Source organism: Pimephales promelas, chromosome 14 (assembly GCF_988280905.1).
Source record: "Pimephales promelas chromosome 14, fPimPro1.hap1.1, whole genome shotgun sequence".
Lineage (NCBI taxonomy): Eukaryota > Metazoa > Chordata > Actinopteri > Cypriniformes > Leuciscidae > Pimephales > Pimephales promelas.
The window spans coordinates 11,418,617-11,442,946 of NC_142782.1; the positions used below are offsets into that span (position 1 = coordinate 11,418,617).

Here is a 24,330-nt window from a genome sequence, read left to right on the forward strand (position 1 = left end):
GCTATCTTTGGAAGTTGCTTTTAAAATATACCTGGCTCAAAATGATATATTTATATGTATTTTTCTATAAAAATGTACAAAAAAAAAATACATGTTGGAATGTGCCACACAAACTATTAAGATCAGACTGACATGAACACAACAATTTTGACTATCTCCAAATCTAGTCTACTTACTCTAATGGTTAGTCTTTCTGGGGACTGGAGTTATATTATCTATTCTACATCTATGTGACTGGAGAAGTTACAGTACAGTGCTAGCTACAGTGTTTGGTATTTTCATTAAAAAAACAACACGTCATTATATTATTCTTATGATTTGATCCCTTTAATGAATTCAGTGATTCAACAGCTGATAAACACAATAGGGAATTTATTGCATGTCTAATGTAAATCTTATCATCTTAGACGGTCCACATGTACAAGCCACGCTTCGTCGCCCTGCACTTTCAGGAAGTTGGTGGAAAGGACTATATGATGAACATGGGCCATGCAGAGAACTTTTTCTGGTGAGGATATGGCAGATTGTGCTATAAATGAGTCACCTTATTAAAAAGTACTGTGGCAGTATCGTCAGAATCAGAACAGACCACTGATTGATTACCGTGTTTATATACCATGGTATTTTACATGGTTTTCTGATGTATTGTTGTGTGTCCAGAAATAATGTGATGGTAGCATTATTTTTTCAGTCCTTTTTGAATGATGTGATAGCAGTGTATTTAACAGATTACAAAAGATTTATTGTTTCTATTTTGATATGCTAGAATTATATTGTTTTCATCCCTTCCTTTCTTCTGATTATAGGACCATAGAGTCCAGCTCTGAGATGGCAGACTTCGACAGAGTGTGTGTCTATGTAGACAGTCATTTCAAGGCTGTGGACAGCTTCACGGTGAGTGTGGCAGTTGTTGCATTATCTGGTATTTTCACTTTGTTTCCCTGGTGATTTAGTTCAAGGGAAGCACATTTAACTGTCATGCACGTTACGCGTACTTAAAATGTGTTGTCTTTTGCAACATCAATGCTGTGGTTGGTTTGTATGTCCACTAGATAGAGCTATACATCCATTTTTGGATTGTCCTTCCAATACTCACCTTCCTGTGATTCTAGTGCTATTCTTACCTACACTCACAGCAGTGCTTTAAAATCAAAGCAATAGTCCACTTAAAATATAAATTCTGTCATAATTTATTAATGGCATTATAAACCAAATTCATATACATACAAAAAAATTGTGGATGTGTTTCCTGGCTGCTATTCACTTTAATGAAAGTGAATAAGGACAGGAGGCTTTCAAGGTGCAAAATTAAAAAAAACAAACAAAAAAAAAAACATTAAAAGTAATCGTCTCTGGTTACGTATGTAACCTTAGTTCCCTGAAGGGAACGAGACGCTGCGTGTAAACGCCGTGGGAACGCCTCTGCGTGACGAGTCATGAAGCACGTATGAAATCTGTCCAATGGCGAGACGGAACGTCATAGGCGGGGTGACGTATCGACCAGGAAACTATAAAGCATCCCCGAAACACAAGCGCAACAGCTTCTGATAGGACTGAAGCAAGCGCTCACGGGCATGCTGGGAGTATGGCATAGACACGCAGCGTCTCGTTCCCTTCAGGGAACTAAGGTTACATACGTAACCAGAGACGTTCCCATTCAGGGAACTTCGAGCTGCGTGTAAACGCCGTGGGAACGCTAATACCAACGCCGCCATGCGAGCAGGTGTCCGTTGTATGAATATCAGAGTGCACATTCTGACGAAAGCATCTGAGCCCCAGGGGTGGAGCTGAAGTCCAGATGGTAAAACTTCACAAATGTGTGAGGTGAAGACCATCCTGCCGCCTCACAGATGTCACACAAGGGAACTCCTGATAAAAATGCCTTAGAGGCAGCCATACTCCGGGTTGAATGAGCCCGGACAGCCAAGGGAGAAGGCTGACCAGAGGACTCATAAGCAAGTGAAATGGCCTCAACCACCCACTTACTCATTCTCTGCTTAGACGCCGCAGAACCTCTATTAGGAGGCCCAAAGCAGACAAATAATTGTTCTGATTCCCTCCACAGGGCAGCTCTGTGGACATATGCGTCTAAGGCCCTCACCGGGCAGAGCAGATTTAGTTTCTCCTGGTCTGGTGTCCGAAACGGAGGAGGACAGAAGGCCTGTAGCACTATAGGTTTGACAACCGTAGTTGGAACCTTCGGAACATACCCCGGTCTAGGGAGGATGAAAGCCTTCGCCATACCGGGAGCAAATTCCAAGCACGAGGGGGAAACCGACAGCGCCTGAATATCTCCAATCCTCTTTAGGGAAGAGATGGCTAGGAGAAAGATGGTTTTGAGAGTAAGAAACTTCTCAGGCACCTCATCAATGGGCTCGAAAGGGGCTAAACAGAGCCCCTCCAACACAACCGCTAGATCCCAGGTCGGTACCCTCGTACGCACTACCGGCCTCAGCCTCAGGATACCACGAAGGAAACGGGTTACCAGGGGATGTCTCCCAAGAGAAGCTCCACTCAAAGGGACATGGTAAGCGGATAGGGCCGCCACGTACACCTTTAGTGTGGAGTACGATAACCCTGTGGAGAAGCGTTCCTGAAGGAATTCCAGCACTGCCGGCAACGGGCAGTTAACTGGATCCAACTGTCGCTCTCCACACCAAGAGGTGAACAGTTTCCACCTCGAGGCATACAACTTCCTCGTGGATGGGGCTCTGGACTGGAGGATGGTCTCCACGACCTCAGTCGAGAGACCTGAATCTATGAGCTGGGCCCCCTCAGAGGCCAAGCCCACAACCTCCACAGTTCCGGACGGGGGTGGAGTATCCCCCCGTCCGCTTGAGACAGAAGGTCCCTCCTGACCGGAATCTCCAGAGGAGGACCCTCGAGAAGGGAAATCAGGTCCGCAAACCATACCCTGGTTGGCCAACGGGGGGCCACCAGAAGTACACTGGCCCCCTCCTGGCGAATCCTTTCCAGAACCCCTGGGAGCAGAGCAATCGGGGGAAAAGCGTACAGGGGTGCCCTCGGCCACTCCTGTACCAACGCATCCAGCCCCAATGGAGCTGGAGGACTCAGGGAAAACCACAGCGGGCAGTGTGAGTTCTCCCTGGACGCAAAGAGGTCCACTTCGGCCCGACCGAAGTGTCTCCAAAGGAGCTCCACCACCTCGGGGTGAAGTCTCCACTCCCCGGGCCTCGGCCCCTGCCTCGACAGGATGTCCGCTCCCCGATTTAAGTATCCTGGGATATAAATCGCTCTCAGCGACCGAAGTTTCCCCTGGGACCACAACAGGATCTGGCGCGCCAGCTTGTACAATGGACGTGAGCGCAGACCCCCCTGGTGGTTTATGTAAGAGACCACAGACATGTTGTCTGACCGGACAAGAACATGATGATCTCTGAGGTCTGGGAGAAAGTGTTTCAAAGCCTGAAACACCGCCATCATCTCTAGACAATTTATATGCCATCGGAGATGATGGTCTTGCCACAGCCCGCGGGCCGAGCGACCACTCATGATCGCTCCCCAGCCCGTGAGAGAGGCATCCGTCGTCACCGTAACCCGGCGACACGGGGCTCCCAGCGCAGGTCCCAGGGACAGGAACCAAGGTTCTTTCCACATAGCCAGGGCACGGAGACCACGTCGCGTGACCTTGATCTTGCGGAGCGGGTTTCCCCTCGGGGAGAACCCCTTGGTCCTGAGCCACCACTGTAGTGGTCTCATGTACAGCAGGCCGCACGGTAACACGTTGGATGCTGCTGCCATCAGACCCAGAATTCTCTGGAATTCCTTTACAGTGAGTGACTGGCCTAGCTTCACTTGCGTGACAGTCGAGATAATCGAGGCTATACGAGCCGGCGACAGACGTGCCTGCATCGTCGTCGAATCCCATACCACGCCTAGAAAAGTGGTCCGCTGAACTGGCGAAAGCACACTCTTCTTGGCGTTGAGTCTCAACCCCAACCTTCTGATGTGGGCGAGGACGGCATCTCGATGCCGAATCGCCTGATGCTCTGATTGAGCCAGAATCAACCAATCGTCGATGTAATTTAAAATGCGAATGCCCTGGAGACGCAGCGGAGCCAAGGCCGCGTCCATGCATTTCGTGTAGGTTCGAGGAGATAACGCTAGGCCGAATGGAAGGACCCGATATTGGTACGCTTCGCCCCCAAAAGCGAACCTCAGGAACTTCCGATGTTGCGGAAGGATGGAGATATGGAAGTACGCGTCTTTTAGGTCTATCGTGACAAACCAGTCCTCGGACCTGATCTGTGACACGATCTGCTTGAGAGTCAGCATTTTGAACTTGAGCTTCCCTACTGACCGATTTAAGAGGCGCAGGTCTAAAATCGGACGCAGCCCCCCATCCTTCTTCGGAACAATGAAGTACCGGCTGTAATACCCCAGCTCTCTGTCGGGAGGAAGAACTCGTTCTATCGCCCCCTTTATTAGCAGAGCTTTCACTTCTTGTTCCATAACCAGAGCCTGCTCGGGGGTCACCACTGTGGGCAAAACCCCCCGAAAACGAGGTGGACGCGACCTGAACTGGATCGCGTACCCGCGTTCGATAGTCTGCAGGACCCAACGAGATATATTTGGAAGACTTCCCCATTCTACCAGAAATTCTACTAAGGGTACCAGCCTCTCGAGACTGGCCTCTGGAGTAGTTTTTAAAACAGAAACAGCGCCCTGTGACCGCGCACAGGCAGGGTTCAACGACCGTTCTGTATCGCTCCTCGGAGCAAACGAGCGTCCCTCGGGAAATCGCTCGCTGGGACCGTCTGCACCCCCCATTACAGGCAGGGTTGGCAGAACGAACCCCTGAGGGCACCGAGAGAGAGCGGGCGCCGGATTCAGCGGCGAACACCTCTGTCTCACGGTGGGGACCACCCTCAGTAGCCTGACACCAGTGGCGTCAGGACTTCTTCGACGAAGCCTTCCTGGCGACAATAACCGTCCTCAGATCGGTTCTATCCCGGGAAGACCTCGCCTGAGAACGCCGCGTCTCAGCCCAGTTTTGCTGGGGAGGAGCCCGAGACGCGACGCTCTTCTTCTGCTGCGCCCTATGCCTTGAGGAACCCGACGGGCGGGGCTGCTCTCGCCCAGCAGCCCCCGAAGGATGAGTACGGACGGGGAGACATTTCTGGAGCGCCGCTGCCTGCTTTTTTCCCTCTTGGAATCTCTCAATCACTGCGTTCACAGAACCACCAAAAAGACCTTCGGTCGACAGCGGCGCATCCAGGAGAAAAGCTTTATCTTTCTCCTTCATATTAGCCAGATTTAGCCATAAATGCCTCTCCGTGGCCACCAGGGCTGCCATAGAGCGGCCGACTGATCTGGCCGTCTCCTTGGTGGCACGGAGAGAAATATCTGCCGCCTGACGCAGCTCATTAATCACGTCAGTGCTGACGACCTCCCCCTCGCTCATATCCTTCAGCAGATCTGCTTGATACGCCTGGAGGATGGCCATCGTATGCAAGCAAGATGCTGCCTGTCCCGCCGCTGAATAAGCTTTGCCCACCAAAACCGAAGTATTTCTGAGTGGCTTGGTGGGCAACGCCGGTGTTTTAAAAGACGATGCCGTCTCAGGAGAAAGATGGCTCGCCAAAACTTCCTCCATCCTCGGCATCGCCCCATAACCGTGTCCCCTAGACCCAGCAATATTAGCGTACATAGAGGTCTGTTGTGTCAAAATTCTAGCTGACACTGGTTTGTTCCACGATCTACACACCTCGGTGTGTAGATCGGGAAAAAAGGGCAAACACCGGCGTGGAGGTAGTGAGTGTGATTTTAAAAATCTCTCATCCATTTTACTTTTTACTCTTGACTCTTGTTTTTCAACTGGCCATTCAATGGTTAATTTTTCCACAGCCCGAGTCAAAACCTCCATCAGCTCTACATTCGCGGGAGACTGGGATGGCGAGTCCCCGATCTCCACTGAGTCCATAGACTCTGCATCCACACTTTCAACATCCAGCTCCTCAGAACTGGATAATTGAAGTGATGGCGCCTCAGCCCGGGCAGGAGAAACCGCAACGCGGACCCCCGCAGCGAGAACTGAGGCACTGGATCTACCAGGTAAGGGCAGAGAAAGGGCGGGGCCCGTCTCAATCCCCGCTGATAGATCCATCTGCGAACCCCACGACGCAAGCCTTCGCTGTGCCTCGGCAGCAGCGGGACCCGAGCCGCGGGGAGCGCGCACCGAACCACTCTCCTCGAAGAGTGCCCGGCGGGAGCGAAGTGTCTTCATGGACAGACACTCGCAGTGCTCACAGCCGGCCCCCTCGAGAGCCGACTGAGCATGCTGCACTCCCAAACAAACAACACACAGATCGTGTGTATCCCCACCCGTGATGAAGCGAGGGCAGGGATGAACACACTTTCTGAAATTCTGCTGTTGTTTGCTCGCCATATTTCCAATATATATATATATACAATATCAGACAGACAGACAATATTCATACATAGAGCGCTTGTGAAGACTCAGAAGCTGTTGCGCTTGTGTTTCGGGGATGCTTTATAGTTTCCTGGTCGATACGTCACCCCGCCTATGACGTTCCGTCTCGCCATTGGACAGATTTCATACGTGCTTCATGACTCGTCACGCAGAGGCGTTCCCACGGCGTTTACACGCAGCTCGAAGTTCCCTGAATGGGAACTATCCGCCTTATGTTTAATGTAACAGCAGCTTTGGCCTTTTAAGTTGATTGTGCAAAGCTTCCATTGTTATCTGCTTCCATTATGCTGCTGGATATTGCAAGATTGTATTTGTTATCATATAATTTTAATGTATTTTCGCAAACATAAAACCACATAGTGCAAATAGTTGTACTGTTTACTGCACTTTGTTTTTATTTTAGATATTTATCTGTAGTGGCTAATGAATTCACAGAAAATAGCTTACTTGCGTGTTGCATAAGAATAAATAAATAGTATTCTGAAGCCATCCATTAGTTTTTTATTTTGTTAGGAACAGAATGATATTATATTTTGTTTTTAACTGGTGGTGTCATCACCATTGTAGGGGTGGTGATGGCGCAGTGGATAAGACACATGCCTATGGTGTGAGAGACCCGGGTTTGAATCCACTGTGAGACACCAATGTGTCCCTAAGCAAGACACTTAACCCCTAGTTGCTCCAGAGGCGTGCGACCTCTGACACATACAGCAATTGTAAGTGGCTTTGGATAAAAGCATCAGCTAAAATTAATAAATGTAAATGTAACTGAAAATTGTAACTGATTAATGTCACACAGTAAGTTGTTATTGACTGTGACCAGATCATTGATTCAGTAGGTTGGAACTCAATAACAAGATCAGTCCGATTTCTGAAAAAAAATCTGATTCATAATTTTAACACCCTTGAATTTATTTTAACTGTTCAGAGTACTACAACAGGTTTAAAAAGTTATTAAAAATTGAATATACTATGGAAGCTTGTTTCCGCCACTGAATAAAAAAAGGGAAAAAATAATTGCGACTTTTTATCTCACGATTGCAAGATATGAAGTCAGAATTGTGAGATATAAAGTCACAATTGCGTGTTAAAAAGTCAGAATTGTGAGATATAAAGTCACAATTGTGAGATATAAAGTCACAATTGCGTGTTATAAAGTCAGAATTGTGAGATATAAAGTCAGAATTGTGAGATATAAAGTCACAATTGCGTGTTATAAAGTCAGAATTGTGAGATATAAAGTCAGAATTGCGTGATATAAAGATGCAATTCTGAGAAAAAATGTCTGAAGTGTGACTTTACATCTCGCAATTCTGACTTTATAACACATAATTGCGAGTTTATGTCGAAATTCTGACATCTTTTCTCAGAATTGAGAGATATTAACTTGCAATTGCGAATTATCAAGCCAATTCTAAGAGGGGAAAAAAGACTAACTTTTTCCCCCCTCAGAATAGTTTAAATCTCACAATTCTGACTTTATTTCATGCATTTCTGACTTTATAAGTTAACACGCAATTGTGACTTTATATCATGCAATTCTGACTTTATATCTCTCAATTGTGACTTTATAACAAGCAATTGCGACTTTATATCACGGAATTCTGACTTTATATCTCATAATTGTGACTTTATATCATGCATTCTGACTTTATATCACGCAATTCTGACGTTATATCTCACAATTCTGACTTTACATCTTGCAGCTACTATCTAAAAACAGTGAAGGACCAAAGATAGAGCCCAGGGGCACCCCTTTCATTACTCAAAAGTAACCGTAATATCTGTGAAAAGAGAAGTTGCTGGTGTTTGGCAGGGTATTAACCCTCAGCCCACCCAGGTGAGAGGTGCTGTCTGTGTGTTTGTACACAATGTGTTTGGTCTGTACCTTGATGGACTGGGTTAATGTGCGGGAGTGGCCAGGCAGCAGACCGAGTCAATACGTTTAACTCCAGATTAAAACTATTGATTAGGCCCCTCTCATCTGAACATGATAAATAAACTGAATGTGTACGTGAGTGAGTGAGTGTGTATTTGTTTTGTTGATGTAGGATTGTTAGTAGCAGAGTTTTTCTGTACGTGGGCCCTTTGCCACACCTGCTTCAGTTTTTGTTCCCAAATTATACATATACAAATGTTAAGTGCACAAATCATTTTTGTCAAAAAAATGGTTCATCACAATGCACCCACAGCCCCACACACACATTCACACTTAAAGAGAAATCAGCACACTTGCAGCTTTACACCTATCTTCATCAATCAGGCCAGTGCAGGGTTTAATAAAAATGTATTGACTTAAAAGTGATTTTTTTATCTAAACACCATTTGTACGATGTGTGCCAGACGCTCTCTGCATTTACACACACACTCTCTTCCCAGTCAAGCGATGATTCACAACCCTCAGAAAACTAATTACAAATCAATACAGATGATGTGAGACAAATGAGAATGAAGGTGGGTGTTAACACAGCCAATGGCTGTGTGTGTGTGAGTTCATGGACTGCAATGAGGACCTTCATTATAAAAACCTGCAAAATTTTAGCAAGATTAGATTTTTTTTGCCAACACACAATTATTTGTTTATCAAACAGACCCAAATTTTCCCATGGCCCAGTAGTATTTCAAATACACTCAATCCTTGTCAACAGTTTTTAATGAAACTTTACAGCAATACAATATATTGGCTTTTAGTTCTTTAGCCTTAGAGTGTTAAAGAATTCGGTTGTCTTTGTTGATGGCCAACAAAACAAATACACTACTGATCAAACGTTCTGTGGTTTGCAGTAGAAGTCTCTTATAATATAACACTCTCAACAGACAAATCCCAAAAATGGTTAATCCAGTCTGCGCCATTTCCCAGTCCAATTTCCCATCTTTCTCCCCAATAATTTCTGGCCCCTGCCGGAGCTGTTGTGCTTGAGTAGCACATGTGCCTGTTGTAATGTCCAGTCTCTCAAGACTGGTCATCTGGAAAGCACTGTCATATTAAAAAAGTATAATTTCTCTCACAAGATTTATTTATTTCTCCTGGGATGGATATTTTGAAGAAAACCTGACTGTGTGTGTGTGTGTGTGTGTTTACGGTGTGGTGTGCTTCATGTCAAAACGTCCCTCAATGGCAGGTCATTTTTCTCTGCCATCCATGCGGCTTGTGTTTGGCCAACAGGAGGGCCCCGTGTTTAATCCCTGTGTGATTGTTTTAATTTTCTGTCCGTATTGATCTCTGCGGAGCTGGATTGATGTGCGCTCACCAGAGCAAGCAGCTAGTACATTAAATTCATTCAGCGTGCTGTCAGAAAACGCATGGAGTGTGCGTGTGTGAGGTTTGCGAGTAGAGTATTTGTGTGGGCATATCTAGGTGTTTTTTGGGGTACCAAAACTATGGGCAAGTTTATGATTGGATAGTTTTGTTTTACAGACAGAAGGAAATCGACTGTAACGGAGTCTTGAAAGTCAGGGTTTAATGATTATGATGCGAGCACATCATCAACATCATCTAAAATCAAAGCAGCTCTTCAGACATTGGAGATCTCCATTAACCCCTTTTTGTGCATGACTTTAAGCTGTCAGGTCATTAGCCCTGTATCCACTCGGGATATTATTAGGGCTTCGATTAGAAGATCACACAACATAATGTATGATTGTTTGCTTGACTGATTTATTTATTTGATTTTAGGCTCTGGGAAGCATGTATTTCATCCACAAGTCACTGAAAAATATCCAACAATATGACTTCAATGGTAAGAATTTTATTTCGATTAATGTAAGTATTTATACTACTTAATATTATGGTTGAATTTCACAAAACCTGTCAAGAACAAGTCCTGGTTATATTGCAAAATCCCGATCACTGGGTATTTTGCAATAATGACTAGTTGATTGTGCATCATCTTGCTTATTAGCAAATAAATCAATAAATAAACAAAGTATTTTAGCAGTTATGGAGTGGTCAGTTGGTCATACATTGTTACCTGTGGATGAGCTGCGATTTATTCTGAAATTTTTGAACGCTGAATGCCAAGCATTGACTGAATTTGGCATTCAAGAGAGCTGTATAATAGAAAATTATATTTTTCTTTTTTTAGGACCATTAAGATTTTTGCATTGTGACATTATTTTCATGACATCTAAGTACATCACAAACATGTAAATTGTTGTAATATAATATAAAATATGTATATAAGAAAAAAAAATTATATTTTCTAAATTGTATCCATATGGTATGCATACATAAAGTAAATAAAACATGCTTTAATTTATGCTCATAAAAAAAAAAACATTGTATTAAAGCGATAGTTCACTCAATAATGAAAATTCTGTCTGTATTTACTCACCCTCATGTTGTTCCAACCCCGTAAGACCTTCGTTCATCTTCAGAACACAAATGAAGATATTTTCGAATAAATTTTCGGCTTCTACAGGGATTGAAACTTGCCAGCCCCGAAAAGTTATTAAAGACATCGTTAAAATTGTCCAAGTGACTTCAGTGGCTCAATCCTAAGTTTATCAAGCGACGAGAATACTTTTTGTGCGCAAAAAACTTTATTTCAACTATTCACTTCCTTCTCTGTGGGCCTCTAGTCAGTTAGCGTAGCGTGATAGCGTAGAGCTACATCACACGTAGGCTCACTATTGGCCGACGCTGGTCATGTGTGTGATGCGTGTGACGTATAACAGATCATACTCTGTTAAACTAGTAACCTGACTCGAGGCCCAGATAGAAGGAAATGAATATTTGAAGTAAAGTCGTTATTTTTATTTTTATTTTGCACACAAAAAGTATTCTCGTCACTTAATAAACTTAGGATTGAGCCACTGTAGTCACTTGAACTATTTTAACGATGTCTTTAATAACTTTTTGGAGCTGGCAAGTTTCAGTCCCTGAAGAAGCTTATGGACTAGTATGCAGGAGCGATTTCATCAAAAATATCTTAATTTGTGTTCCGAAGATGAACGAAGGTCTTACGGGGTTGGAACAACATGAGGGTGAGTAAATACTGACAGAATTTTCATTTTTGGGTGAACTATCCCTTTAACTGACAGAACTACAGTCACAAAAAAATGAAAAAATGTGAATGAATAAAGTGAAGTAAAACCATAAAGATGCTTTACATTTAAAAAGAATTCAAAAGTTAAAAGTTCAGGTGAATACGTATGCTGTGTCCCAATTCGCCTACTTATACTACTACCTAAAAGAATGTACTCTTTTTGTGAAGAAAAACTACATACTTTTGAGTGTGTAGTAAAAGAGTAGGCAAGCTTTGGGACATACTAATTCATCATCTTTAACGGACAGTTCTGTCTCGTGCATCCAGTGTTGTAGTACTCGAGACTCGGACTCGGTCTCGAGACCATATTTTAATGGCCTTGGTCTTGTCATGGACTCGTGTCCATTTGGACTCGGAATTGACTCGTACTCGAACATTTTTTTTTTAGGACTCGGAATTATTCCCGAGTCCGCTCGAGTTCAATAAAAAATATTTTTCATGATTAATAATGTATGTTAATAAAATATTTCTTTAAATTGATTGACACGCCCAGTGATTGGCGATTTTCTAGTGCGCAACTGCACATGACAAATTGTAATAAAATTACTTTTAACACCACCTACTATGTGGCCTTTTTACCCTAAACTGATCCTATTTTTTAAACTCTAAGTAAATTTAGTAAAAAAAAAAAGGATTTCTTTAAAGGGTTAGTTCACCCAAAAATGAAAATTAAGTCATTAATTACTCACCCCCATGCTGTACCAACCCCGTAAGACCTTCGTTCGTCTTCGGAACACAAATGAAGATATTTTTGATTAAATTTGAGAGCTGTCTCACTACCACATTGGCTCCTAAGGGACTGCCTTAGATTTCCACGACGCATGCGCGAGATTTGCGATCTGCTTACACTACTTCAGATCGCAATTCTCGCGCATGCGTCGTGGAAATCTAAGGAAGTCTCGTTTCTGGCCTACAAGGAAGAAAAGAAATAGTCGAATAAACTCGTTATTTTTGTTTGTTTTTTCGCACAAAAAGTATTCGCGTCGCTTGATAAACATATAGTTGAGCCACGGTAGTCACTTGGGATATTTAAACATTTTCTTCATTGACTTTCTGGGCCGTCAAGAGGCAGTCCCTTAGGAGCCAATGTGGTAGTTATACAGCTTTCAAATTTAATCAAAAATATCTTCATCTGTGTTCCGAAGACGAACGAAGGTCTTACGGGGTTGGTACAGCATGGGGGTGAGTAATTAATGACTTAATTTTCATTTTTGGGTGAACTTACCCTTTAAGTAAATAAAAGTAAATTAGGTAATCAACCCTCACTGGTCTCGGTCTCGACTCGGACTCGACCGTCTCTGGTCTCGGACTCGACTCTCTATGGACTCGGTCTTGACTCGGACTCGACTCTCTCTGGTCTCTGTGTCGACTCGGACTCGAGTGAGGTGGTCTCGACTACAACACTGCGTGCATCCTAAACCTCCCTGTCATCTCGTCACAGTTAAAATCGTCCATTTAATCGAATTTAATTTCTTACCGTTTCGGAGAGAAATGTTGTCGCACGTTCACCTGCCAATCGTGGGTCTTTCATACGTAGGGGTGGTGATGGCGCAGTGGATAAGACGCATGCCTTTGGTGTAAGAGACCCGGTTCGAATCATCAATGTGTCCCTGAGCAAGACACTTAACCCCTAGTTGCTCCAGAGGCGTGCGATCTCTGACATATCAATTGTAAGTCGCTTTGGATAAAAGCGTCAGCTGAATGAATAAATGTTATTTCATGCGGAGACTCTCAGAATGTGTTTGCAATTTGAATGTAATGAAGCATTTAAAAGTTAATGGCTAAACGTATCTTTACAAAAGTTCACCAAGCTTCTGCAGATGCAATATAATAATGTAGCCAACGTTGAAGTAATACATTTTCGTCTGGTTAGATACTGATAATTAATCACTTAAAGCCCTTTATCTAAACCTCTCTACATAACCGCTGGACTCGCGCGTCCTCCATGTCTGTAGTCTTTTTACTCGTTTTTGTAGTTCTAACCGAATCCTTGTGGGTAATGGCTTGTGAAAGCGCAATGGTTTGTGGGCAATATCACCTGTTAGAGTGTGCATCGATCTGCACTTCGGATTCTGACCAGATATAGTAGGCCACCCGGGTCTCTTTGGAACACTCATACTACGATTTGGGACGTACTAATACTATTTTCGAATACTTTTTAGGACGGATAGTATGCGAATTGGGATGCAGCAATAGAGTTGAGGAAAAGTGTTGCTTCTCAAAATGTTTTATTCAATATTAAAGATTAGAGGATTCAAGATTCAAGGTTTTGTGGAAATTGTGTAATGAAGTGAGTTAAAGGGTACAATGATTTTCCTAATTTGTACAAAAAAATTACATTTGTGGAATTCACTCAAGCTTACTGGTGGAATATTTACTCCTATTAGCAGAGAGATGAATTTCCAACCGAACACAACAGAAATGAATGTTCTCCGTTGACTCGTTTGGTTAGTGTCTCTGATAGAACAGGATTTAACCTCGTGAGCTTTTTTTTCTCGAACCTTCATCTGTTCTAGTCACAGCATCTCATGAATAAGCTCTCAAGGAGAGGACTAATAGAAGAGCCATTAAGATCAGTGGACCAATGAATGTGGTGCCCTATCAAATCAGTGTCTCATAGATCCTGCTCTCACAGCCTACAGCTGCACGACAACTCCAACATTAGTATATTGATTTTGCATTTGCATGTTTTTCTAACAATATGTCTTGTTTGTTTATTCCTCCTCCTTGTAGTGAAGGAGTTTAAAGCTGTCTCAGGCCATAACAAGTACGTGGGCTCCCTGGAAGGAGTGACTACCATGGAAAAAGAGAAATTCCCCAAGAACTTTTGGCCTGATGTAAGTGTGCGTGTAGTGTTTTTTATTTTTTATATATAATTGTGGTGAATTTCTCTTAGCTGTGTCACACACTTGTGGTTTGATTACATTTTTAGGGATGCACCAGTTTATAATTTACTCACTCTTATACTGGTTAACACTAGAAGTGCCAGAATTCCAAAACTACTAGAACGGCCACAGACGGTCATTTTGACCGTTAGATTCAAAACAGTGTTGATGAATAATTTTCATAATTATTTTTGTCAACCACATTTTTTCAAAGACGAAAACGAGACGATAACTAAATAAAAACTAGGTTTGAATGACAAAAACTATGACGAAAATGTTAGATAGTGACGATATGCGAAGCGGTCAATAGGCTAATAATAGGACTAGCAGAACTAGTGAACAGCCCATGAAGCAAAACAAACAGCGCAGGACAGGGCAGCAGAGCTCACCAGGATCATCCGACATGAAGGGAACATCTGGATCCGCCGTGTCTGATGATAGCAGCCGTCTCTTTTTCCGATGTGGACTCTGACTCTGAATCACTCTCTGATGAGGAGGAAATGTTAACTTGCACCCAGGAAACGTCGCTGTCACTTTCCACCTCCGATTGTTCCCCTGCATCCCAATCATCACTCGTCAAGTTCTGAAGCATCTCCAGGGACATGTTTCGAGTCATGTTCCTCCTCATTCGCTCATTCATTTTAGACATTTTAGCCTTGCAGTATATAGCCCATAGTTAACGTAAGTATAGATAACTGTAGTCCGGTTTTATTTGCTTATTTCTGATCAACAACTAATGTAGAAATTATTATATAGCAAACACTGCTACAGAGGTGACTGGACGGACCATTCTGTTGACAGTTGAGAGAGAACACGATCAACCGCGGGATATTTAACAAAAAAATACCGCAAAATTCAGTGCGGTCAATATGACCGTCTATGGCCGAAATAGGTAAATATGTTCATTTTTTTTGTTTTGCCTTACGTTTACGTAATTTCATTTATATGAAAAGCATTTTAAATGAAAATACAGACAATTTTAGGAAAAGTCAGGTACCAGCAGGATTTTATTATTTTTTTCAACAAAGTTATTGTAGATATAAAATTCAAAACGGTCAAAATGACCGTTGTGGCCGTTCTAGTGTTAAATGCATTTGTTACATAAACCTTGAAATACACAGAAACTGGAAGCAGAACAAACTATCATAAATTGATTAAACATTTCATTAATTCATTAAATATATTCATGTCTGTAATATTGTGGAATATGATTTTGACTTATCTTCCCATCATGCTGTATAAATGGACCACATTTTTTGTAGTTGTCACAATTTTAATGAATGCTACATATTTTATAATGAGAGGGAAATCATACAGTAACAAGGTTGTATGCAAAATCTAAATGTTTGGTCATTTAAATGAAAGTTAAATATTTAACATGCAGTTATTACTAAAATATTTAAATGTTAAATGTATCTATTATGTTTATATTTAATACTGTCATTGACTTGATCATTGATTACTCAAACTCTGTCTATAAAAATATATGGATGCCTCCTTCTATTATGCATATGTGTGTGTGTGCATTTGATTACAGTTCAAGTGGTCCAGAAAAGGCTACATGAGGACACGATGGATCATTCACAACCAGTATGTTTTCACTCACACTCTTCTTCACCTTTTGAGATTTCCCTCAGAATTTTCTTAACAGCCTATCCTGTAAGTGTTTTTTGGCTTCACTTTGTGTTAGCTGTGTGTTAGTGGAATAGTATGTCATCAGAAGTGCATTAATAGCAGACACATGACAGAAGTATAATAGAGTAGTACAGGAACCTGAAGACTGAGTGATAAATGAATGGAGTCTGTGAACTCCATCCTATCAGCTAATGTCCCACATCAGTCACAGATACCCCCATATAATATATTGTGTTTATCTGTGTGTGTGTGTGTGTGTGTGTGCAGGGGTTTAGACCTGGTGAATGTTCACCTGTTTCACGACGCCTCCAACCTCATAGCCTGCAACGCTAGTCCATCAGTGTATTCGGCAAACCGCAAGAAAGCTCTCAGATATGTCATCAACAGGTATGTGCTCCTGAATTATGTGTGTAAATACATTTAAGTAATACAAATGTCAACTGATGCAAAGACAACATTGAAATTGGAATTAAATAACACACATTTAGTGCACGTTACATTCATTACATTCAAATATCCCATAATTTACTCACCGTCAAGCCATACTAGGTTTATATGACTTTCTTCTTTCAGCCAAACACAATTGGAGTTATAAAAATATATATCCTGGCTCTTACTAGCTTTATAATCAGAGAGTGAATCATACCCTAGATTTTGGAGGCCAAAAAAGCACATTCATTCATTATAAAAGTAATCCATATTGCTCCAGGGGGTTAATAAAGGCCATCTGAAGCGAAGCAATGCGTAATTGTAAGAAAAATATAATCACTGGCGTCCGATGGCGGCCATTCGCGAGTCTAGTTCCGGTGGAAGAGTAACCTCTGACCTGACGTATAATAATAGAAACGAGTCCAGGTCAACATTATTTCTAGTTAATTTTCTCTCAAACACAGAATTGCATCAGTTAAATGCTGATGTTGTCCTTGAGCAGAGAAGACATTGAGTTGTAATGTGGTTTGTGGTCCCATATCAAACTTTTTCGCTTCTCTCGCAGGTTAGAAGATAACAGCTACAGTCCCCTTCCCTTCTTCCTGTTTGGGGATTTCAATTTCCGCCTCGACACACTCAGTCTAGTACAGGTAAATCTGAGCGATATATTCCACACACACCAAAGAGACCATACACACATACATTATGTAAAGATTAATATGTGTATTTGTTTGTGTTCAGAACCTCTCCATGTCAGCTGATGTCCAGACGGTAAAAAAAGACAGTAGCAACGAGGTAGAAAAAATCATTTGTGAAGAGAAAGACAATGACCACCAGGTGATTTATTCATTATTAAAGCTGTTTTGATGAAAAGAGATATTGAATTAGGTATATTATATGCTGATTACTTAATCAAATTAACCACAGACATTTGCATATATCAATTATTTCTGAGGAAAGCCTACAGATTAAGATTCAGTCATTCAGTAGACATTGCAAAGTTAACTTGAGTCTGTCTGAGGTAAATTTACGGACTGTTTACACATTCCATTAATTGCTGTTTTTTTGTACATTTTAACAATTTTATTTTTAATTGATCAAGGATGCATTAAATTGAGCGAAATTGACAGAAATCCTCAGTAACCATTTAAATGTCTTTTCTGTTTCAAATAAATTCTGACAGATAAATTAAATAAGACTAGAAGATATTACATTTTTAATTTTTTTATTAAATAAATTCAGTCTTTGTGAGCATATTCATTTTTATTTTAAAACATAACACAATCTTACTGACCAAAACCTTTTGAATGGTTGTGTATGAATCATTTTTTGGCCATTGTGACCATTATTAATTTACTTAGTATTATATATATATATTAGGGCTGTCAAACGATTAATCGCGATTAATCGCATCCAAAATAAAAGTTTGTTTTTACATAATATATGTGGGTGCACTGTGTATAATTATTTTGTAAATATATAAATACACACACGCATGCATATTTAAGAAAAAAATATTATTTATATATAAAATATTTAAATGTATATATAATATAAATTATATACATCTATATACAGTATATACTATATAAAATAGTTCTTAAATATATACAAGCATGTGTCTATTTATAAATATATAAAATAATCATACACAATGCACCCACATATATTATGTAGACACAAACTTTTATTTTGGATGCGATTAATCGCGATTAATCGTTTGACAGCCCTAATATATATATATATATATATATAAAATCTTAATTCACCAAAATGCAGAATTACAGAGCCACCACCAAATCTGCCGAGACGCTTGCTTTCCTGAGGTTTTGTAAACATAGATGTTAAAGGATCTGACTTAGCATCCAAGAGATGATTAATTTTTTCTTTTTGTGTGTGCTCAGACATATCCAGTACACTGTCCAGCCAGATTTATGGTTCTTGGACGGTTGATATTGACTTCTTGCCAGTCCTGAAAATGCGAGCTTGCATTTAGATCACTCCTGCAGACCTGTGCTTCATTTTTTTTTGTGCCAGCAAAGTTGGAGTTACTCTCCGTTCTTTGCTAGTTTTTTATGCCCGGCATTAACCTCTGTCCTTCTCTTTTCACCTTTGTCTTTACTCTTTGTCTTTCCTTGTGTTTATTTTTTCTTTACTCATGTTTTGTTCCTTTTCTTTCTTTTCAATACTTCATTCTTTTTTTTCTGTCCTTCTTTTTTATTACTCCATCACTAGGTTCTCCTTCACATAGAGACCAAGTTATTTGCTTACTTGCACCAGGCGGTGTTCAGAGAAAACAACGGAAAAGAGGTCTGAAATTTGTTTTAAGAAATTAGACATTGATTATGATTGAATCATAAGAGTGTATCACTAGAAATGAGTTATGTCTTTCAGCTGCTGAAGTATGATAAGGAGATCTCGGAGTTCCACGACGTCATCACAGAGGAGGATATCTGCTTTCCTCCCAGGTGAGCAACTTTAAAAAGTCTTGTCAAACACCTGAGAATGTAAAGTGCACAATATTAAATAGTGCACAATATTCCAACGGTACAAATCAAATGTAATATCAGATTCTGGCCTGATATAGAAAAAAGTATATAATTAAAAATATATTTTTTTAGAATAATAATAGCTGTACTTTTCATGGACCAATCAAATCTGAATGAACACTGTAAAATCACGTTCTACATCACATCATTTCCTGATTAATATTTTATTATTATTTTACAGAAATACATTACTTTTGAATAATATCATTCAAAAGTTTGGGTCGGCAAGATTTTATGAATTTTTTTTTGGAAGAAATTAATACTTTTATTTAACAAGGACACATTAAATTGATCAAAAGTGACATTTATAATGTTAGAAAATCTAAACATTTCTTATTCATCAATAACTTTTGAATTCATCAAATAATCCTGAATTTTTTCCACAAAAAAAATATTAAGCAGCACAACTGTTTTCAACATTGATAAAAATAAGGAATGTTTCTTGAGCTCCAGATCACCATGTTATAATCATTTCTGAAGGATCTTGAGACACTAAAGACCAGTATTTTGGAAAAAATACTTTTAAAAAGAATGTGTTACAATATTGTGAGTTTCTAATTGCATTACTTAGTTGCGTTTTTATGGAAAATAATGCATTGCATTACTATTTCTCACCTGGGCTGAACTAAACAACAAACTGAACAAAAGTTCAATTTTTGGCAAATGCAAAGGCCCTTTCACACCAAATGACTTGAGAGATGACCCAGGAGAAGAAAGTTCAACATTCTCACTTCAGAAAAAAAAAAAAAGAAACACAAATGTGATGTTTAACTAAAGTCATGTTTGCTTATGTGTATGGTTGAATTGGACCATCGAAGGTCAACAGCACAGACGCTGGTTAATAAAGTGAGATTAAATGATTAAATAGTATATTATTCAACATTTTAATTATTGCATTTCACAGTTTTTATTCAGAGTCAGTCAACAAAGCGGGAAAACAAATATATTAAAGTATCATTTTTTTTTTTATTATTATAATAGTATTTCACAGTTTTGACTGTATTTTTGATCAAATGAATGGTCAACATAAGAAAAGAAATAATCTTCCCTGGGCCCCAAACTTTTGAACGCCAGTGTGTCATTGTGACATTACAGTAGTTGAATATGTTGTGGGTCAATTTTACCATTTAATTTTTTTTAAATAACAGTTAACTTATGATTTTTTTTTCTCAACGTGGCTGCAAAGTGAGGGGTTAAATAATGAATTGTAATTGTCAAAACAGTGTAATGTTCATGTCTGAGTTCTGCTTGCATTTTAATGTTTCAGTTACCCATACAGTGAAGACTACACTAAACCTACACAGTACATGAACACACGATGCCCGGCATGGTGTGACCGCATCCTAATGTCCCACACCGCGGGTGACATCATTCAACGGGTACGTATTACTTTTATTGTGGTCTTAATGAAGTTTTTTTCTTCTTCTTTTCTTACATATTCTTTTACACCATAACTAAATATGCTCATCTGTACCACAAATCCACGTGTTAAATCAATCATCATCTGGTACCAAAGTATATGCAATATGCATGTTTGAGATGATGATGAACAGCGACTGGTTTATTGTTTGTTGTCTGCAGAGGGAAGGGAGTGAGAGTGGGGTTGTTTATAACACACTGGGCTCCAACATCTGCATGGGAGACCACAAGGTGATCAGATCTCTCAAACATCCCATCCAAATCCAAATATTTCAACAAATGCTGATGGATGAATCAATTACTCAAATGACTATTTTATTGGTTATGTTTTATGTCTTTTCTCCAGCCTGTTTTCCTGTTTTTTCCACTGAAGACAATTGCACATTGACACTAGGAGAGTCAAAGGGTGAGGATTTTCAGGGTTTTTTTTTCTCCTAATATATTATTATAATATGAACTGGTACAGGTATAATGTAAAGAAATACAATAAAACTATATTGGCATTTAATTGAACTCTATTTTTTATATATAATTTCTTGAATTACATCAAATTGTGTAAAAAAGTCACCAACAGAATTAACTTTATTTGTTATGTTGAAGAATAACTGCAGTATGACTCGAATTTCAACTAAAACTATATTAAATTGCATAGTTGTAATGTTTTAATAATTATTATGCTTCTAATTTTATATTATGCATCTTAATATTCATTGAGTAAATATGGAATGTTTGTACTTGTACACATATATTCGTCACACAAGTGAAATAAATAACAAAGACAAAATGGTGATTAAATTGGTTTTGACTACAATATTAGAGCTACAATATTCCTAATTTAAATAATAGGGGGGTGAGGCCTGGTTGATTAGTGTTTTGAACCTCTTAGTTATGGTAAGGGCGTGACATTTCCAAAACACGTTGACCAATCACAACACACTGGTCCAATCAGAGCACATTGTGTTTTTTTAAAAAGGAGGGGCTTTATATAAACCAGATCTAAACAGAGCATTGCTGGCAGTCTGGGAAGAGAGTTGCTGCGACAATGTAAAATATGTGAAAAAATAATGTTTTTGAACATTCAAACATGAAATCCCACCAGACCCCAAAAACAAAATCAAGACTTTCAACATCTTGATGTTGAAAAAAGGTTTATGTCCACGTTATTTGTCAACCACCCAAGTACACCTCTCCCAATTCCAGACTGAGTCGCAGAATGTCCGTCAGTCCACTTAAGCGTTCTGTTCTGATCTTCCCCGAGGAGCCGTTAGCAGCCCCTCGGCCCTCATTTACTGTGACGCCGAGCCGAGATGATGGAAGACGGGTCCCGCTGCTCGTCTCCTGATCTATGTCTGTTGGATTCCCTGGCTCTCAAGCCTACGCTAAGCAATTCCACCGCACTGGACCATAAACGCACCAGTGTTCATTAATTACAGATACACAGAACACAGATCTATCCTGCATTGTTGTCCCATATTGGCATTTTTAGGGCGGTGATTTTGTTTTGCTGGCAGTTTTATGTGTGTTCTATAGGTTACGCTTGTCTATTGTTTAGATGGGTTTACAACTGCAGCTGGTCTGTCGTTTAATCTCCAAATAGACTTAAATTATGGACATTGGGATTCTTTGGTCCTTAAATTGAAGAATTGGGGTGTAGTGGATTGTGGAGGGTTTTTGTTTTTGTTTTGTTTAATATTATGTGTAAGACAGTACAATGTACATTTGTAAAACATTTCAGTTTGTGAAAAACTGAAACAAAGAAGTTGGTGTAAACATTTTTTGTACATTCAGTACAGTACTGTACTCAATACCAAACAATACAAAACTCTGCACAGATTGTGAAACCGTACAGACAGATAATAGAATAGCCGGCAAAGCATTGATTTTGTATTTTCAGTCATCAGATTCATTTACATTGTGACTGTGTATCAGATGTAATCCATGGGTGTCAGTTTGGTTTGAAATGTGCTGGGGACAGAGACTTATTCGGAAGGGCATTTTCAAAAGTGCTGGGTACAATGATGCATTCATTATTTTTCTCTTTCGAGTAGGTCATGTTTTGAAAGACGATGTCCTGTAGCTTCCTGATGTACATAAATAAAAATGAGCACAAAGATGTGATGTCCGACCAAAAATGTGTTGGTAGTTTGGGTGGAATTGGTCATACAATGAGAACTATGTTGTTAGTATAGTGAGTAATATATACGCCTTTTCTTGTAAATGTACAAAGATGGTCCAGTGGTAGAATTCTTGCCTAGAGTGTCGAGACTTGGAAGGTTCGGGGTTGTAATCCGCACTCGTATAGTTTTTTTTTTCCCCCTCATCAAAACCAATTATGTTTATCCGTGGTTGAATTGATATAATGTTTATCAGTGGTTATATGATTTGATGAGGGAAATATATATATATAATTATATATATATATATATATATATATATACGAGAGCGGATTAGAACCCATGAGAAACAGGGACACGTTTGTGAGAAATTTTTTTTTTTGATTTCACCGGAACGGATTGAAGCGCGTTTCCGAGCAAAGACAACACATTTCAGTGCTAGATCGCCTGTTATTTAACAAACAAATGAAACGAATGCTGTTAACTGGATATGTTTTATTTGTATTGGTACATCTGTGCCGCGAGATGTTTCAAAAGTGGTGGACAAAATCGACCCTGGCAAAAAGTGGTGGGGACATGTCCCACCCGTCCCCCCCGTAAATGACGCCTATGATGTAATCCACTCTGTCGATGTCTGGTGTGGGCCAAATGGCCCATTCAGATGTACGGCCCACAGAAACTGATAGGTGTGAATGACAAAGAATCAGCATTGTTCAGTGTGGATTAGCAAGTTAGATTAGAACAGGTTTCTATTGTTTGTAGCCCATCATGTATAAAGTTTTGTCTCACAGACAGAACTTTGGGTTAAGATTGTTGAAGGGCGACATGCTAACACCGCTGCTGAAGGAATGCTACACTACAAACCTTCAATAAATTCTTCACCCCACAACAACTGGTCAAGCTTAACACAAAGCATGGCAAATTTTAGGACCCCCTCGAAAACGAGATGTTGCATCTCAAGGGGTTTATCTTAATCAAATAAATTTACCAATTTACCAATTTTTTTACATAGCATATATGTAAAGATTGTGCTTAATACTCATTGGTAATAGAAAAAAGATTTACATTGGTATAATGAGAAGAGAGAATTAAAAAATGCAAACATAAACGGCGTCGGCCATTAAGAACAAATGAATAAGAAAGATAAAAGAACAGTTTTATTTAAAATCTAAAATGGAATGAAATACAGTACAATAAAAATTTTCAAAAGACAAAATTACACATTCATAATTTCACAGCTTTCTGTTTGATTCCAACGCTATCTCACAACCAATTCGTACGAGTAATTAAAAAGTGGCTAATTTGTACTAATTCATATGACCTCACTCGTATGAATTCGTACGATTTGTCTAAACCCACGTGATGGGTAGCTTTAGGGGCGGGGTCAGGGGTAGGTCATTCGTACGAATTCATACGAATTGACGAATTCGTAAAATATGTACGATTTAGCAAAAATCATACTAATTTGAATGAGTGAGGTTGTACGAATTGTTACGAATTAGCCACCTCGTAAAATTCGTACGAATTCCCATGAGATCGGGTTGTTAATTCTTGTACATTCATAAACCCAATATCATTCTTTCTATTTACACTGTTTACATTTTTTCTACAATTACTAAAAATAATGACAACACATTTCCACCAGATGAACAAAACCATAGAATGGTTTTATCAAGATAAAGATTTCAGGTTAAAATTATTTCAATATGCAATGGGAAGTGTACGTCTTAAAGGGATACTCCACCGTTTTTTTTCATAATAAACTATGTTATTCCCTTAAATAAGACGAGTTGATGC

General features: G+C 40.0%; 1 protein-coding gene across 2 annotated transcripts in view; it reads left to right on the forward strand.

The window, feature by feature from the left end:
- The window catches only part of inpp5l (inositol polyphosphate-5-phosphatase L), a 47,047-nt gene that overhangs the window by 20,757 nt on the left and 1,960 nt on the right, over window positions 1-24,330 (forward strand). Inside the window, exons 3-15 of one of the 2 annotated variants that reach the window (XM_089119399.1) lie at window positions 408-508; window positions 807-894; window positions 10,131-10,194; window positions 14,236-14,345; window positions 15,925-15,977; window positions 16,290-16,409; window positions 17,017-17,101; window positions 17,193-17,288; window positions 18,687-18,761; window positions 18,846-18,919; window positions 20,268-20,379; window positions 20,582-20,650; window positions 20,766-20,825. In XM_089119399.1, coding sequence (XP_088975525.1) covers window positions 408-508; window positions 807-894; window positions 10,131-10,194; window positions 14,236-14,345; window positions 15,925-15,977; window positions 16,290-16,409; window positions 17,017-17,101; window positions 17,193-17,288; window positions 18,687-18,761; window positions 18,846-18,919; window positions 20,268-20,379; window positions 20,582-20,650; window positions 20,766-20,807 — 1,089 coding nt within the window. In that variant the 3' untranslated portion in view covers window positions 20,808-20,825. The remainder of the gene's footprint in view (window positions 1-407; window positions 509-806; window positions 895-10,130; window positions 10,195-14,235; window positions 14,346-15,924; window positions 15,978-16,289; window positions 16,410-17,016; window positions 17,102-17,192; window positions 17,289-18,686; window positions 18,762-18,845; window positions 18,920-20,267; window positions 20,380-20,581; window positions 20,651-20,765; window positions 20,826-24,330) is intronic. The other variant, XM_039682782.2, reaches the window with a different exon arrangement.